This window comes from Dendropsophus ebraccatus, chromosome 11 (assembly GCF_027789765.1).
Source record: "Dendropsophus ebraccatus isolate aDenEbr1 chromosome 11, aDenEbr1.pat, whole genome shotgun sequence".
NCBI lineage: Eukaryota > Metazoa > Chordata > Amphibia > Anura > Hylidae > Dendropsophus > Dendropsophus ebraccatus.
Genome location: NC_091464.1, coordinates 95,878,960 through 95,898,247, shown reverse-complemented (window position 1 = coordinate 95,898,247; position 19,288 = coordinate 95,878,960). Strand labels below are relative to the sequence as shown.

Genomic DNA, 19,288 nt, shown 5'->3' with positions numbered 1-19,288 from the left:
GGGGTCAGCTCCTTTTCTTTCAGGAGACTGCACGGTTTTGAGAGGTTCCTGGCGTGGGCTAGGGTTATCCTAGGTGGCTTCTCTCCCCTAAGTGGAGCTTAGTTCTGCATAACTGTGGTAGTTGCTTGCAAAGGAAAGTCTCTCTTGGAGCTATTTTCTCAAACATCTGTTCACACTGGAAACTAGTCTGAACTCCCTCTTCTTCTTCCCACACGGAACTAACTTCTCCTACAGGGACTACCTCTAAACGCTCCTTTGAGTGGTGGGGCTGAGTGTGGGTGAGAGAAGAAGAATAGAATAGGATAAGAAGAGAGAGCACCTGTAACTGGTCAACTGTGGTGACATCTAGTGGGGAAAATAAGGTACCTCATCTCCCACTTGTTAACCTGAAAGAATGACTTACTAAGGTGCATAGGACTGCATCCGTGGTGGGACACCACAGTCACAGACCAGTTTACACAGTCACAGACTAGTTTACCACCCTTAGACAAAGAAAAAGATTAATAAATAACTTTTAATAGTTCTGCATGAAAAGAACGACCTTCAAGTTTGGAGCAAACTAAACGCACACAAATAATATGAGCTGTAAAAGAAGAAAATCAGACAATGCCGAACGTTACGCCACCGGCTAGGGACTGTTTAGAGGAGAGATAGCACACTCATGTCCAAACCAGTAGCTCACCCTCCCTTTTAGGGTACCCACCTCCCTAACAGGGGGCCCCAACCGCATTGTTCCTTCCTCAGCTAGGTTCCAGGACAAAATAACAAACAGGAGAAAAAGACAGGGCATCTCTTCATCTAATAGTGCCCTAAGTTTAAATTTGCCACAACTTCTGCCAGGAGCTACAGTGTAAGTGGCACCAGTAATCCTCATCTCAGGTTTATCATCAAAGATAAAAACGGAAGCCATGCTCAAGTCTTTATTATTTATTGCATCCAAATATGCAGACAATAAGTGGCACTATTTGTGTATCCGAGCCTTCATCAACCCTTACATTACAGAAAGTGGGGGGATACTCATATACATCATGTTTACGCCATTAAATCATGCACAGAAAATATATAAATACATAATCCATACATAAATATGTGTCAGATCATTAGAGAAGTATTCCTATCTGGAGTAGTTATGCCCTATCTACTGGATCCACAGGATTGTGGGACCCCCCACCAATGGCCCCCCCTGCGATCTCCAGTACACTATCTCTCTATTCTTTATGGAGCTGACAAAGACAAGCTGCCAGACATATATAACTGCTCCATCTGTGCTGTCAGTGACACCAGATGATCGTTGGTCAATCCTTCCATTGGTTTCACTGGATGTATGTTGGTCTTTCCATTTCTTGTGCTTTGGACTCATCTACTGAACAGAAGGAGACCGGCCACACTCGCCGCAGTGATTTCAGGGTATATACTATTGATAATGTCTGACATGTCTCCCATGGCCACCATGTAGATATTGGCATATAGGTGGGGTCACATTACACCCCATGGCGGTTCCACAGGTGCGTGACTAAAAAACATCCAACAAAAAGTAATTATTATGGAGAAGAAAATCAAACAATGTCAGAATAAACTGAGCCCTCTAGGGTGCACAATGCCACTCACTCCTGATATCTGTCACAGTGAAACACTTAAGTAACAAAAGAAATACAGAAACACAGTGACATCGGTGGTGGAGGCAAAAGAAGTAACTTAAAACATATGCTATATACACATACATTTCATCCATTATGTGCATACATCAGGGGTGTATCCATAGACTCCCAGGTACAAGCAGAATACAATACAGTACTGCTGGGTCCTTAGAACGTTACAGATAAGAAGTACTTTAACATAACCCAGTGCACCCAGCGCCATACAGAATAAATAATGTCCATAAATAGTTGCCCGGAGCTCCACCGTCACTGATGGTAATTCACGCTCTTCATATTCCCAGAGAATATCCATCAATGAGTTTATAACCTCCAGGTTTGCTATTTGTTAACCTAAAAGAGAATAAAAACTTCGTTTACAGATAGAGCTATACACATGTGACATCATCAACCTTTTAAACAAATAAGGTCCAACAGCACCCTGGAGATGCTCCGGTTATGGCCAACAATGTAGATGCAGGATGCACGCAGGTAGGCCCACAGCATCCAAGATAGAAGCAAGTGTGTTTGCAACGTTTCTGTTGTACCCTGATGTGTGAATAAACACACTTGCTTCTATCTTGGATGCTATCATCAGCCTCTTATTGAACATGTGATGTCACCATGCACAAACATATGTGATGTCATGAACCTCGCATTACAAGCATAGCATTACATTTACCTATTACATGAAATACAATCGTTTCCACGTTACATACCTGAATATACAGCTATCTGTTTGGCGAAGGCGTTCTTCATGACACACATATAGGTACGAACTGTGACCCTTATATCAGAGATGACTTTGAAGGTCCTGCCACTGGTCACATAGTTTGTGCTGGAGAGGTAAGTGAGGTCGCGTCCGGTGCTGTCCAACCATTGGACTGTAGGTTTGGGGTACCAGCTGTTGGATGAGCAGCGCAGGCTGGTGCTGGAGGTTTTTGTTATGGTCACAGTACTGTAAGCTGGAGATACAAGTGGTGTGTAATTATAATGTATTGTATATCATCTAGTGTGTGACGTCAATGAAGAGTCCAGAATTTCTCCCCCAAAAAATCAGATTTGTCACAATTTGAAATGTTTGAGATTTGTTTTGATCAAATTCTTCAAAATGACGATCACCATGGAAGTGATCAGAAGGGCTAGAAGTTACTCCATCTGGGTGTTAAAAGAGTGAATGGGTTTAGATACAGTTGGATACAGTTCTAGGAGACCTCGGAGGGTCATATGGGACTTTTTTTGGGCAATCGAATTCTAATCAAATGCAGCAATCAATTCCATTGACCCAGAGCCGGAGTGAATGTGGCTCCCCCCTAATCTCCAGCCTTTGTTCACTCACCTCCCAAATCGAGGCTCAGCGTGTTACTTCCCTGCCCATTAGAATTGGTGATTGTACATCTGTAGACACCGACGTCCGTCGTCTGCATGTTACGTATCATCAGGCTGGCGCTTCCTGCAGACAGCTGGTCGGTGAAGAGCGACGTCCGACCACTGAAGTTTGGGTTCTGGTCGGTCAGCACGATCTTCCCATTCTCGTATCTGTACACGACTCCCGTGTTCCCCACCTTCTCCCACAAAACATTGCTGGAGTGGCTCATATCAGGGGGGAAATTGCAACGGAGAGTCACACTATCACCAGTAAGTCCAACCGCATCGGCGGTTATAATGGTCAAGGTTAAATCTGGTGGAGTAAGGGGAGAATCCTCATCAGAAAATACTATAGGTATGCTAATGTATAATAACTGAAGAAACATAAAAGGCCAAATCCCCAAGAAGGGCTCAACAGGATAAATCTGACCGGGTCTGACAAATGTGGTTGTCTGGATCAGAAGACGCTCTTACAATGAAATCCTGAGATAGGAAATATGACTTGAATTAATAAAGCACAGTATTATTTTTGCAATAGATTGTGCTACTATTTTGGTGTATTATAATGTCCTTGTTTAAAGGGAATCTGTCAGCTCTCAGGCCCTACGTGAGGTGGTGACAGTGAGCATGGTGCCTTTTGGTAATGTGTCCGTGCAGGGGATTATACACAGATCTACTGTAATGAAGAGTCAAAGAGGAGTTGTGCCTCAGTGTTTGTGTCGCACTCTGGCCGCCTCACCACTCCTTCCTCCTCACTCTTCTTTATGAATAATAATAATAATAATAATAATTTTTTATAATCAATGCTGCCCGGTCTGCTCGCTCAGCTGTCAGCCAGTGTCTCTGCTGCCTGGCCTCCTGCTCGCCTAGCTGCCAGCCAGTGCCTCTGCTGCCTGGCCTCTTGCTTGCTCATCTGTCAATCAGTGTCTCTGCTGCCCGGCCTCCTGCTTACTCAGCTGTCAGTCAGTGTCTCTGCTGCCCGGCCTCCTGCTCACTCAGCTATCAGTCAGTGTCTCTGCTGCCCGGCCTCCTGCTCACTCAGCTGTCAGTCGGTGTCTCTGCTGCTGGCCTCCTGCTCGCTCATCTGTCAGCCAGTGCATCTGCTGCCCGGCCTCCTGCTCGTTCAGCTGTCAGCCAGTGCCTCTGCTGCCCGGCCTCCTGCTTACTCAGCTGTCAGTCAGTGTCTCTGCTGCCCGGCCTCCTGCTCGCTCAGCTGTCATTCAGTGTCTCTGCTGCCGGCCTCCTGCTGGCTCAGCTGTCAGCCAGTGTCTCTGCTGCCCAGGCCTCCTGCTTGCTCAGCTGTCAGCCAGTGTCTCTGCTGCCTGGCCTCCTGCTTGCTCAGCTGTCAGCCAGTGTCTCTGCTGCCCGACCTCCTGCTTGCTCAGCTGTCAGCCAGTGTCTCTGATTGCAGATCAGTCCTCTGTAGGCAGGTTATATCTGAAAGAAACACTCAGATATAGTTGAATCTCCTAGTCTAAATATGTTGGAGTTGTCGTCTAGGGGTAAATCACCTGTGTGGAGACCAGCAACAGTTATTTTTTCCTGGGTTTAATCAAAGGAATCGAACAGAGGAAAAAAAATGCTGATCATCTCCACACAGGTTTCTTTCAGAATTAAACTGCCTACAGAGGACTGATCTGCAATTAGAGACACTGGCTGACAGCTGAGCAAGCAGGAGGATGGGCAGCAGAGCCTATTCATGAAGGAGAGGGAGGAAGAGTGAGGCGGCCAGAGGGAGGCACAAATGCTGAGCCACAATTCCTCTTTGACTCTTCATTACAGAAGGAGAGCATTGTACCCAGTAGCGGTCTTTGGCACCAAGCACCCCAAGCAATCGCTTGGGGCCCCCAACATCCAGGGGGGCCCCCACGCCCCGCTCTTCTCTTGTGCTCAAGACCGATAGACAGGGCCACTGCCCTGCTCGCTGCTGCGATCTGAACTGTAACTTTGAGCACTTGTAATGAGCGCTCACAGTTACATGCAGCAGCAGCACTGACAGGGCGGGAGCCATTGGCTACCTTCCTGTCAGTCACTCTTGTGGCCGCAGGAAGTGGCCGCTCTGTCCTTGTGGTGCCGGTGCTCCAGTGACATCACTGGAGCATCGGCGCCAGGACAAGGGAAGCGCAGCCTCTTGTGACCGCAGGGAAAACCCTTGCGGCCACAAGAGTGAAGAGAAGAGGAGACGCCCGGACCCAGGTGAGTATAAGTGTTTGTTTTATTGTGTTATATACTGTATGGGAGGGGGAGCACACAGGGGCCTGTGTAACTGGGGGAGCGCACAGCGGGAGTCTATATAAATGGGGGAGCACACAGTGGGGCTATATAACGGGGAAGACACAGGGGGGGCTATATATAACTGCGGGAGCACACAGGGGGCTATAGACTACTGGGGCTTCACAGAGGGGTCTATATACTACTTGGGTCAGCACACAGGGGGTCTATATACTACTTGGGGCAGCAGAATGGGGTCTATATGCAATTGGGGGAGCACACAGGAGGGCTATATACTACTGGGGGATCACACAGGGGGTCAATATACTACTGGGGTAGCACACAGGGGGTCTAAGTACTACTGGGGGAACACACAGGGGTCTATATACTACTGGTGGGGCACACAGGGGGTCTATATACTACTGGTGGGGCACACAGGGGGTCTATATACTACTGGGGGAACACACAGGAGTCTATATACTACTGGTGGGGCACACAGGGGGTCTATTTACTGCCGAGACAGCACACAGGGGGTCTATATATAACTGGGGGGGGGCACACAGGGGTCTATATACTACTGGGACAGCACACAGGGGGTCTATATACTACTGGAGGAGCACACAGAGGTCTATGTACTACTGGGGGAACACACAGAGGGTCTATATACTACTGATGGGGCACACAGGGGGTCTATATACTACTGGGGGCAGCACACAGGGGGTCTATATATAACGGGGAGCACACAGGGGGTCTATATATAACTGGGGGAGCACACAGGGGGTCTATATATATAACTGGGGGCAGCAGAATGGGGTCTATATACAATTGGGGGAGCACACAGGAGGTCTATATCTAAGTGGTGAAGCACACAGGGGGGCTATATACTACTGGGGGATCACACAGGGGGTCTATATACTACTGGGGTAGCACACAGGGGGTCTATATACTACTGGTGGAACACACAGGGGGTCTATATACTACTGGTGGGGCACACAGGGAGTCTATATACTACTGGTGGGGCACACAGGGAGTCTATATACTACTGGGGGAACACACAGGAGTCTATATACTACTGGTGGGGCACACAGGGGGTCTATTTACTGCCGAGGCAGCACACAGGGGGTCTATATATAACTGGGGGGGCACACAGGGGTCTATATACTACTGGGACAGCACACAGGGGGTCTATATACTACTGGAGGAGCACACAGAGGTCTATATACTACTGATGGGGCACACGGGGGGTCTATATACTACTGGGGGCAGCACACAGGGGTCTATATATAACGGAGAGCACACAGGGGGTCTATATATAACTGGGGGAGCACACAGGGGGTCTATATATAACTGGGGGCAGCACACAGGGGGTCTATATATAACTGGGGGCAGCACACAGGGGGTCTATATACTGCTGGAGGAGCACACAGTGGTCTATATACTACTGGGGGAGCACACAGGGATCTATATAATACTGGTGGAGAACACAGGGGGTCTATATACTACTGGGGGAACCACACAGGGGGTTTATATACTACTGGAGGAGCACACAGGGGTCTATATCCAAGTAGGGGAGCACACAGGAGGTCTATATCCAAGTGGGGGAGCACACAGGGGGGCTATACACCACTGAGGGAGCAAACAGGGGAGCTATATACAAGTGGGGAAGCACACAGGGGGTCTATATACTAGTGGGGGAGCACACAGGGGGTATATGCAACTGGGGGCAGCACAGGGGGTATATACGACTGGGGGCAGCACACAGGGGGTTTATATACAACTGGGACAGCACACAGGGGGTCTATATACTTTTGGGGGAGCACAAGGGGGGACTATATATAACTAGGGGAACACACAGGCGTCTATACACTACTGGGGGAAGCACACAAGGGGTATATACTACTGGGGGCAGCACACAAGGGGTATATACTACTGGTGGCTGCGCACAAGGGGTATATTCTACTGGGGGCAGCACACAGCGGTCTATTGTTGTGGAGTGCGTGTCGAGGGGGGGCCCAGACATAACTTCGCTTGGGGCCCCAGAAATACAAAGACCGCCCCTGATGGTACCATGCTGACAAGGGGATTGCCAACTACAGCACACTGTCAGCACCTCAGGTAGGAGCCGGGTGATTGCAGATTCCCTACCAGCAATGTATGGCGATATTATAAGGCCACAGTATGAGGGTATAATTTGCCATACATGATGTATAACAATGTTACTATGATATTACTTTAGCAAGGTAAACCTGTATTATGCTATGACGGTATTATCAGAGCAGTGTGTGGTGTTATTGGTATCACACTATTATTTTGCATTATATGGAAACGTTTGAATGTTCCTCTATATGAAATGTATAAAACAGGGTATGAGAAGGTGGACGGTGTTATTTATTACTATAGTGCTTCGCACATTATGCTGGTAGCTTTATAGGATATATGGGTAATTTATATTTATACACACACAGTGCATTGGGGAAGTCTCCAGCCCTGGTCCCTGGTGGCACATGTTGTTATGTTGCCCCTGGTCCCCATCATCCTAGTCCAGTCTTTTTAGCTATGAGGCCACAATGTTTACACCCGGATTAGCGGATGTTTGGACTCTCTTGCTCTGTCAGGATGGATGGGGGCCTGCAGTGGATGCCATTGACTGGTCTGAGCAGAGGACATTCACAGAGTTGTCCCTTACCTGCTCCTGTGTGGTCCTTGCTGTGAGTCCAGGCTCATTGTCTTGTTGGTTGGTGAAGCCTCGGCCTAGTCTAAGGCTCAGAGGTCCATGATGCTCAGGAAGGAGCTAATATTTACTTTAATCCTTATCTATCTATATAAGCCTGAAACCCCATGGCGGTGCCATCCTAGATGTCTATATAGTCCATATAACCCCAGTCATCTCCGCCTTTACCCACCTTTTACATCCAGGCTCAGTTTGCTTTCTCCGCGCCCCCTGGAATTGGAGACTGTACATTTATAGTCCCCAGCGTCCATCATGTACACAGGACTTATTCTCAGGGAGGCGTTCCCCGCAGACAGCTGGCCGGTGAAGAGCAACGTCCGGCCACTGAAGTTGGGGTTCTGGTTGGTCAGTGAGATCTTTCCATCCTCGTATCTGTACACGACTCCGGTGTCTCCCACCTTCTCCCATAGAACGTTACTGGACTGTGTCACATCAGGGGTGAAGGTGCAATTGAGAATCACATTACTGCCCTTCTTTCCAGTCACATTGGAGGTTAGAACTGTAATGGTGGAGGCTGGAAGAATAAATGGAGGATGAGGGTCACAGGTTCATTGCTTTCAATAGCAGCTTTGATATCAGTTACTGGCACCAGGAATTCAGGACTCTGGAGGGTCACCCTATGGGCAATGGACGCCTGGGGCCTGCGCTGCACAGTCTATCCAGAGATCTGCACAGGCGCCTCCAGGCTGCAGGGTCGGGAAGTGCAGGCACTGCTAGCCAGGGAGCATAGTAGAGAGTATCTACCTTATCTACTTCCAGAGAGAAGAGGGGCAATTATCTCAACTTAGGGGCAACCATCTACCTTCTGGGAGAATGGGGGTACCTCTTTCTTTGAATGAGGAGGGGGCATCTATCTATACTAAAGGGCACCATTTTAAACTTAGGAAGGGCAACTAACTCCTGGAAGGAGGGGGCACCACTTTATCTCCAAGAAGGAAGTAGGCACCTATCTATACTAAGAGGCAAGTAGGTAAAAAGATTGACGTCTGTATGTGTGAGGGTATTTATTTACCCAACTGGAAGGAGGGGAGCACCTCTTTACCTCATTGGCACGCATTTAAACCAGGGGACAACAATGTACTTCCTAGGGGGAACTCTACATTCTAGGCAACACTTATCTACCTGCTTAGCAGCAACAACCTACTGGGTGTCATGATTGTGCCTGAAAAGACATCTGTGCCACCCTCTGCGGTGAAGATCCGACCTCTGCGCCTAAGACTGCGCTTTTGGCATTAAGTCTGTGCCTGGTTTTGTTCTGTTCTTTGCTTATATCATCTGTGATCCGGTCCATGTTTTCTCAGTTTTACCTGCACTTTCCTTGTTGTGGTCTATTCACTAATTGTCTCTGCTGTGTTGTGATTGACAGGTCTCTTCACCTCTGGCTTTCTGTGATTCTCTTGTGTGTTTCTCCTGCTCAGCCTATCCGCTTGGAGTGTGGGACTTCTGTTCCCTTATAGCTTGGTCTCTCCCTTCACTCTGGGCTCTTGATAGCTTTGCCCAGCTTGTCTGTTCAAGGGGTTGTCCAGCGCTACAAAAACATGGCCACTTTCCCTCTACTGTTGTCTCTAGTTTGGGTGGGGTTTTGAAACTCAGTTCCATTGTGGTAAATGGAGCTTAAAGGGGTTATCCAGCGCTACAAAAACATGGCCACTTTCCCTCTTCTGTTGTCTCCAGTTTGGGTGGGGTTTTGAAATTCAGTTCCATTGAAGTAAATGGAGCTTAATTGCAAACTGCACCTGACCTGGAGACAACAGTAGGGGGAAAAGTGGCCATGTTTTTGTAGCGCTGGATAACCCCTTTAATTGCAAACCGCACCTGAACTAGAGATAAGAGTAGGGGGAAAAGTGGCCTTGTTTTTGTAGCGCTTGATAACCCCTTTCAGCTTGATCCAGCTTTTTGCCTTATTGTTTGTATTCCTGGTTTCCTGATCCCTTTGCTTGTTTCTTGCCTTTCTTTGTCTTTTGTTTCTGTGTTCCTTGCTTAGTCCTCAGTATTCCTTGCCTTGTCCTCAGTTTTTCTTGCTACTATCTCTGGCTTTTGTTTCTCCATTTACCTTGTTGCAATTCTGGCTTTTGTCCTCCATTCCTTTGGTTTGTGTTTTGCACTTATTTGAGTGCAGGGACTGACGCCCAGTTGCGGACGGTCAGTTAGGACCTGCACTGCAAGTAGGTAGGGACAGTGTGGGGGGTGTTAGCCATAGGGCCCACTTGTCCTTTGTTCCCCGGGGGTCTGACATTAGCAAGAGCCAATACATTTTTTACTCCTTACCTGAAGCCAGTTATGGATTCAGCACAGGAGTTTTCTCCCGCTTTGAGGGTCTTGCTACCCTCGTTTCTGAGCTGGCCAAGCAGGTCCAGCTATTGGCCCAGCAGCTACCTGCTACCACTCCTGCCACCCCAGTAGTCACTCATAAGGAGTCTGACAATTTTTCAAGGGACCTGAACACATATGTGTCATTCAGAGAAGTTCGGGTTAGTCCCCCCCCCCTAGCTCCCTTGAAGAGGCCATTTCCCTGCCGATTACTATTGATTGCACACTAAGACCAAGCCAAGACCACCCCTGTGTCGTTGATGTTCCTTCCTCTGTCCCCTCCAAACTATTGCCTACTATGTCTCCTCTGGTCACCATGGAGAAACCTTCAGATCTGGGCAAAATTAAAAGATCTCTGGCCCGTAAGGAACTCAAAGGAAGGAATGGACTTTGTTTTTATTGCAGCGAAAGTGGACACTACATCAGATTTTGTGCCAAGCATCCTTCAAGGCTGGATCATCAGTGTCCAGATGACTACCAGGAGGGTCGTTGGTGGAGTTGGTAGGTGGAGTTGGTGTGCTTTTTGTTGCTGATGATACAATGTCTGTCAATTCATGTAATGTGGAAGCTGGCTCTGTGTGTCCCACCAAGGATGCCATGTCTGAGGATTCATGTGATGTGGATATTGTTAGGGCCCCTGGGACAAAGACACACCGGACAAGTGGGCCCTATGGCTAAGACCCCCCACACTGTCCCTACCTGCTTGCAGAGCAGGCCCTAAATGACCGTCCACAACTGGGCGGCGTTCCCTACCCTGCAGTAAGTGCAAACACAAAACAAGACGAGACAAACTAACACAATAAAGAATAGTCGGCGGGCAAGGTTGGCAACAAACGGGCAGCAGAAGTACAGAGTCAGAATCCACAAGCAAAGTCGAGGTCACAAAATCCAGGTCAGAAACACTAATAAACACAGAACTGAGATACAAGGAAAGGTACAAGGAACTAAACGCAATAACAGACAGTAAACAAGGTACACGGTGAAACAGAAACCAGAGACAATAACCAGGTAACTAGAGGACAAGGCAAGGAACACTGAACCAAAAGACAAGAAACAAGCAAAGGGATCAGGAAGTAGGAATACAGACAAACTGAGGAAAGGCAGGATCTAGCTGACAGACAAACTGAACAACGCTATCAAGAGCCCTGAGTGAAGGGAGAGGCAAAGGTATAAGGGATCAGAAGTCCCGGACTCCAAGCTGATAGGTAGAACAGGAGGAACACAGAAAGTCAGAGGTGAGGAGACCTGTCAATCACAACACAGCAGACAACAATCAGTGAACAGACCACAGCAAGGAAAGTGCAGGGAGAACTAAGAAAACATGGACCGGAACACAGATGACATAAGCAGAAAACACAGTAAAACAAGGAACGGATCATGGCCAAAAGCGCAGTCTTTGGCGCAGAGGTCGAAACTTCGCAGCAGAGGGTGGCACTGATGCCTTTTCAGGCGCGATCATGACAGATATTGGTTCTGAATGTCCCAAAAATGCCATCCCTGTGAATTTGTGTAATGTAGAAACTGGTTCAGTATATCCCGCTCATTGTGCCATATCTGTGTCTTCATGTAATGCTGAATTTGGTTCTGGGACTGGTACAGATTTGAGCTGTTATGGGAGATCTGTCAGGAGACCGGTGGTCCATCACTTAGAGTATGATTCCGATGAGTGGGAGACGGACGACGATATTTGTAGCGATGTTGAGACCTGAAGTGTAAGAGGTCTTTTTCCTCCTAGGTCTGGTGAGGCTCCGGAGGTCCCTCGTAAAGGGGGGGGGGGGGGGTAATGTCATGATTGTGCCTGAAAAGACATCTGTGCCACCCTCTGCGTTGAAGATCCAACCTCTGCGCCAAAGACTGCGCTTTTGGCATTAAGTCCGTGCCTGGTTTTGTTCTGTTCTTTGCTTACATCTTCTGTGATCCGGTCCATGTTTTCTCAGTTCTCCCTGCACTTTCCTTGTTGTGGTCTATTCACTAATGGTCTCTGCTGTGTTGTGGTTGACAGGTCTCTTCACCTCTGGCTTTCGGTGATTCTGTTGTGTGTTTCTCCTGCTCTACCTATCAGCTTGGAGTCCGGGACTTCTGTTCCCTTATAGCTTGGTCTCTCCCTTCAGTCTGAGCTCTTGATAGCTTTGTCCAGCTAGATCCAGCCTTTTGCCTTATTGTCTGTATTCCTGGTTTCCTGATCCCTTTGCTTGTTTCTTGCCTTTCTTTGTCTTTTGTTTCAGTGTTCCTCACTTAGTCCTCAGTGTTCCTTGACTTGTCCTCAGTTTATCTTGCTACTATCTCTGGCTTTTGTTTCTCCGTTTACCTTGTTGCATCTCTGGCTTTTGTCCTCCATTTGTTTGGTTCTCCATTCCTTGCTGCCTTTTTGGTCCGGTCCTTCTGTGTGTGTTTGTGACTTTGCCTTGTCTACTGTCATTGGACCTTGTTCGCCTGCACTGTGTCTTGTCTGTGTTTTGGACTTATTTGAGTGCAGGGACTGACCGCCTCCTCAAACCACCGCGGCACCAAGCATATATCTTACGAAGAATAAACTGAACAATCTAGATGAATGAGCAATCAATACCACCCATCCAACGTGGCCATATCCACTAAATCGGGCACCAACTAAGGAGTCATCCTGTAGATATCTTACAGCACAATTTCCATCACCCACACTAATACACCCCATCGAGGTGTCCCCAATTCATTATTACATTGTCAGCCAGTTGGCCAAATTCTGGGCAACAGCCTGGTGGTTACCTTCAGGACAATTTTGGGCGACAGAGTAGTGACAAGCCTCCAAAAAATTGTGTGTAAGAGCCTGGAGGTGACACTTAGAAACAACTGGTTATAAAAAGCACGGTGGTGCACCCCTGAATGACACACTGAGATTGCAGGTGAACCCCCTAGAATTGTAGTCTGGCACAGCAGGGTGGTGACAACAGAGTGACCAAGTTAGATGAGGTAGCAGCTGAACCACACAAAAATTTAGCCTGACACAGCATGGCGGTGTCAGGAATGTGCATTAGCCTGGTGGGAACTGGGCCTGGTGTTTGATTTTGTGTTCCACACCCGATTGCTTCTCAGCTTCTGGCTATGCAGGAGTTAAGCTGAGAAGCTTCTGGACTTGATTTTACACCTGTGTTTCTGTGATTGACGGGTTTCTCTGCCTGTCTGTACCTGGAAGATCAGAGCGCCGGTCCAATAGGGATCCAGACCGGGCTCTTGGTCAGCATAAAACAAAGCTGAGGCAGAGTCCCAGCGCTGGCTATTTCGGTTCATACCCTGATCCCAGCTTCCCCCTCTCTATTCCTGCGATCGCCGTACCCAGGGCCGGCCTTGGGGTAGATGGCGCCCTGTGCAAAACTTTCTTTCGGCGCCCCCCCCGATACCCCATAATAGTGACATAAACTAAATCCCACAGCCTCCCACCCCTCCAGACAACCCCCACAATCAGACCACAAATGTAGTGGGAGGCTGAAGGATTTAGATATGGTAGACTAAATCCTACTACAATGAGCGCCACCTCTAAAGCCAAGCCCTCTAAACCACCCGACCCCCGATAAAGGTACTTACCAGCACACAGGAGGACAGGTGCCTCCACGGCCGTCCATGGCTTTCCTGATTGGCGCTCCTGCAGACAATTGTACACAGGGGCGTAGCTAGTTTTTCAGTCTAGGGAGGGGCGAGCGAGTCTGAGTGGGCCCCCAACCGATTATGTTACCCATAGGGAACATAAGCAGGTTACCATGCCTATCTATCTATCTATCTATCTATCTATCTATCTATCTAGTTGGGTGACCTCCATCATACTGACTACAAGATGCTGTGAAATCTGGGTAACCTCCATTATACTGAGTACAAGATGCTGGGAAAGCTGGGTGACCTCCATCATACTGAGTACAAGATGCTGGGAAAGCTGGGTGACCTCCATCATACTGAGTACAAGATGCTGGGAAAGCTGGGTGACCTCCATCATACTGAGTACAAGATGCCAGGAAAGCTGGGTGACCACCATCATACTGACTACTATACAAGATGCTGGAAAGCTGGGTGACCGTAATTATACTGACTACTATACAAGATGCTGGGAAGATGGTTGACCGTCATTATACTGACTACTATACAAGATGCTGGAAAGCTGGATGACCGTCATTATACTACTATACAAGATGCTGGGAAAGCTGGGTAACCCAATCATACTGACTACTATACAAGATGTTGGGAAAGCTGGGTGACCTCCATTATACTGACTACTATACAAGATGCTGGAAAGCTGGGTGACCGCCATTATACTGACTACTATACAAGATGCTGGGAAGATGGTTGACCGTCATTATACTGACTTCTATACAAGATGCTGGAAAGCTGGATGACCGTCATTATACTACTATACAAGATGCTGGGAAAGCTGGGTAACCCAATCATACTGACTACTATACAAGATGTTGGGAAAGCCGGGTGACCTCCATTATACTGACTACTATACAAGATGCTGGAAAGCTGGGTGACCGCCATTATACTGACTACTATACAAGATGCTGGGAAAGCTGGGTGACCGCCATTATACTGACTACTATACAAGATGCAGGGAAAGCTGGGTAACCCCATCATACTGACTACTATACAGGATGCTGGGAAAGCTGGGAGACCCCCATATACTGACTACTATACAAGATGCTAGGAAAGCTGGGTGACCGCCGTTATACTGAATACTATACATGATGCTAGGAAAGCTGGGTGACCTCCATTATACTGACTACTATACATGATGCTGGGAGAGCTGGATGACCTCCATTATACTGACTACAAGATGCTGGGAAAGCTGGATGACCTCCATTATACTGACATACAGGATGCTAGGAAAGCTGGGTGACCTCCATTACACTGACATACAGGATGCTAGGAAAGCTGTGTGACCTCCATTATACTGACATACAGGATGCTGGGAAAGCTGGGTGACCTCCATTACACTGACATACAGGATGATTTTACTAGCCCAGGAAAGACTCCTTCCAGCCAGCAGCATGGCTCTGGTTCATAGCATGGACATTGGTCTGTCCCAGCACACTGAGGGATGTGGCTGCTGCTATGTCCCTAGGTTATTCTCACTTTAGGCCCACTCCCTCCTTTATCTACCTCTCCTAACCTGATGCTTCTCAGCAGGATAATGAAGATTCTGCACCCAGTGTCCCACTCGCGGTCGGGGCGGGGGCGGGGCTTGTATACAGGGGGCGGAGCTTACCGGACATACTAGGAACAGTAATTTACCGGGTCCCCAGTAAACTCGGTGGGCGGGAGCGCGTCCCTACTGGCTGCACATCTAACAGACATAGGAATCTCTAAGCTAGATGTGCTGAGTGCCTGCAGGAGAGCCCCAAAACAACCAGCATGGGAGGAGGGGAGGCGGCCAGCTAGAGGGGGCGCTTCCGCAGACAGCACATGTAACTTAGAGATTCCTATGTCTAAGTTATATGTGCAGCTCTCTGTCTGCCAGAGCGCCCCCTAGCTGGCCAGGAGTGATGCGCCCTGTGCAATTGCACAGGTCGCACACCCCAAAGGCCGGCCCTGGCCGTACCTAATCCCTCTGCTTCCTCGACTCTGTTAACTGACCTCTTGCTTGACTTTTTGACTATCCAATTGTTACCTGATTTTGTACTGCGCTGCCAGTTTGGTTCTGACCTTGCTTGTTTGACTTGTTTGTTCAGCTATTGTGTTTGTTTTGTATGTCTTGTTCTGTGTGCACGTATCTAGTACAGGGAACGTCTTTGTGGTTGTCCACGGCCGCCTAGGGCTGTTTGAGGCAAGTAGATAGGGACAGTTGGTGGGTTCAGCAACAGGGCTCACTGTCACGTCTTGCCCCTGCCTCCCCTGTCCTGACAGGCGGAGACAACAGAGTGACCGAGTTAGATGAGGTAGCAAGTGAACCACCCAAAAATTCAGCCTGACACAGCATGGCAGTGACAGAGTGACCAAGTTCGACTAAGTTAGCAGGTGAACCACCCAAGAATTTTGCCCGACACAGCATGGCGGTGACAACAGAGTCACCAAGGAGATTGCAGTCAAAAGGCTGTGGTTAACCTTCCTAAAAAATTTTTGGGAGTGTCTGTAGTTGACCCTTCTAAAAAATTGATTGAAGAGAGGGCCTGTAGGTGGCCCTCCATAAACATTGTTTGAAGAGAGCCAGATGGCCCTCTGAAAAATCGCCTGTTGGCTCAGCATTTCTGTAAGAAGAGATGGAGGAGGAGGAGGAGGAGAGGATACATGAAGAATATTTATTTTGAGCTGCTTTCCCTTGGTGAAGGGTAGAATTTTGGTGAAATCCAGGCTTTATTCATTTTAAGAAGCGTCAGCCTGTCAGCGCTGTCAGTTGACAGGCAGGTAGGCTTATCAGTGATTATGGCACCAGCTGCACTGTAGATCGCTCTGACAACACGCTAGCGGCAGGGCAGGCCAGCACCTCCAAGGCATACAGCGCCAGTTCGGGCCATGTGTCCAGCTTTGCAACCCAGTAGTTGTAGGTAGCAGAGTGATCACGCAGGACGTTGGTATGGTCAGCAAGGTACTCCCTCACCATCTTTCGGAAGGCCTCCCCCCTACTCTGTCTAGACTGGTGACGGGTAACATAGTTGTGTTGGGGTGCCATAAAACTGGCAAAGGCCTTGGAGAGTGTTCCCCTGCCAGTGCTTGACATGCTGCCTGCTCCACCGCTCCTCTCCCACGCTAGTTGGCCAACACAACTAAGTCCTCTGCCACTAGCGGTGTCAGATGGGTAGGATAGTTTCAGCTTCTGCACCAGGGCCTGTTGATATTGATTCACTCTCATACTGCGTTCCTCGGCAGGGATGAGAGTGGAAAAGTTCTGCTTGTACCAGGGGTCCAGGAGGGTGAACACCCAGTAATCGTTGTTGGCAAAATTGTTTCTAATGCGAGGGTCATGGGAAAGAAAGCCTAACATAAAGTCAGCCATGTGCGCCAGAGTCCCAATAGGCTCCTCAATAGGCTGACTCTTCATTTCCTCCTCTTTCAACTCCTCCTCTTTAACCCATACACGCTCAACAGCTAAGAAGGAATAAGTATAGGTACTCTCTTCAGTCTCGCAAACAGTCTCCTCCTCTTCCTCCTCATCCTCCCCCTTCTCCAATTCGCGCTGATAAACAGACCTGAGGGTGGTCTGTCTATCAAGCAAGGTAACTTCTCCCCATCTCCTGTGACAAGCGCAAAGCCTCTGACTTCAGGAGACGGTCACAAACAACCTTCTACATTGGCAAAGCTGCCACCCTAGGTCCCTTAGATCAGGTATCCCCACCGGTCAATATTTGAGAGCTCGGAGGAATTGCTCGGATGAGAGTAGGTTTGAGGATGGATGTACAAACCTCAAATCCAGATTCCGGGCAAGAGGTTACCCAAGACCAATCCTAAATAAAGCCTATAAACGAGCTAAAGTAACCCCTAGGGTGGACCTAATGGATAATCCACGTCCGTCTGCTGGTGCATCTGGTGGTAAGAAAATCAAAAGGTGCATCGGGACGTTTGACAATTGTGCCCCTGAAGTTGTTAAAATCATTAGGAAATACTGGACTGTCCTGAGAAATGACAAAGATCTTGTCAGGACCGGCTAGAACAGACAGGACAGAGACAGTGGGCCCTGAATCTGAACCCACCACTGGCCCTGCCTAATTGCCTCGGCCGACCCTAAACGGTCGCGGACAACCACGAAGGCGTTCCCTACACTGCGTAAGTGAAACACAGAACAGCACGGACAGACAAACACAATGAAGAATAGTCGAACAAGCCGGGTCAAACCACACAGGCAACGTAGTACAAAATCGAAATACAAGGGATAGTCGGAGGTCAGGCAGAGGTCAGAACACGAGCAGTCAGGCAGAAGGGATTAGGACGGGATACGCAGGAGAAGGACAAGGGGAGCTGGGATCAGAACAACTAATAGCCAGCAAATACCAGCTGGCTTTCACATTACTTTATACTGGACCAGGAGCCCGGACCAGACACTGATTGGTCCGGTCTCCTGATCCAGCAATCACTGCAGCTGCGGTGCTGCAGACCAAGTGGCAGAGCGATCTGCCACTCAGCCTGCACGAGCCGCATCAGCTGCACTGCCCGGTCAGCTGACTGACTGTCACGTGAGACCGCGGCGCCCCCGGTTACTAGGGACGCCGTCGGGTCTCCGTGACGTCACTCTGCTCCGGCGGGCGGAGCTCCGGCGCGTTCTCGAGCCGGCCGCCGGAGCAGAGGCCGGGGAAGACGCCGCAGGAGCCAGGTCAGGTGAGTTCCTGACATTACCCCCCCTCTTATGAGGGGCCTCAGGACCCTTATCCACTGGACCGGGTTTAGACGGATTCTGGGTATGAAATCGTCGGATTAACTGAGGAGCGTGTATATCTCTAACTGCCACCCATGTACGCTCCTCTGGTCCAAAACCCTTCCAGTGGACTAGGTATTGTAACGAACCCTGCACCCACCGAGAGTTTAGAATTCTCTCTACCTCATACTCCAGTTCACCCTGGACGACTAGCGGAGCAGGCGGAGGTGACGGAAACACTGGTGGCACATATTTTTTCAGCAAGGCTTTATGAAAAACCGAATGAACCTTTAGGGACGATGGTAGTTTAAGCCTGAAAGTTACTGGGTTAATAACCTCTACGATCATGTATGGCCCAATGTATTTGGGTGCCAGTTTACCTGATTGGACTCTCAATTTCAGGTTTTTTGTTGAGAGCCAGACTTTTTCACCTACAACATATTGATGGCCAGATATGCGTCTTCTGTTGGCATACTTTTGATAGGTTTCTTGGGCTTTTACCAAGCTCTGATGAGCTTGGGCCCAAACTGTGCACAGTTTCGAGAATATCTCTTCAGCTGAAGGGTTTACTGATTCGGCAGAGTGGACGGACGAGTATCTGGGATTAAACCCATAATTACAAAAAAACGGCGACATACTGGTAGAGCGCTGCTCATGGTTGTTTAAGGCAAACTCAGCGAGTGAAATGAAGTCACGCCATTTGTCCTGGGTATTAGACACAAAACATCT

At 48.7% G+C, this 19,288-nt stretch overlaps 1 protein-coding gene across 1 annotated transcript in view; it reads right to left on the bottom strand.

Moving 5' to 3' along the window:
- Positions 1–874: 874 nt before the first annotated feature.
- LOC138767445 (butyrophilin-like protein 2) overlaps positions 875–19,288 on the bottom strand; it is a 50,626-nt gene continuing 32,212 nt past the window's right edge. Inside the window, exons 5-8 of the mRNA XM_069944946.1 lie at positions 8,117–8,458; positions 2,974–3,315; positions 2,354–2,599; positions 875–1,988 (exon numbers count right to left, since the gene is read on the bottom strand). Of these exons, the coding sequence (XP_069801047.1) occupies positions 1,984–1,988; positions 2,354–2,599; positions 2,974–3,315; positions 8,117–8,458 (935 nt within the window). The 3' untranslated portion in view covers positions 875–1,983. The remainder of the gene's footprint in view (positions 1,989–2,353; positions 2,600–2,973; positions 3,316–8,116; positions 8,459–19,288) is intronic.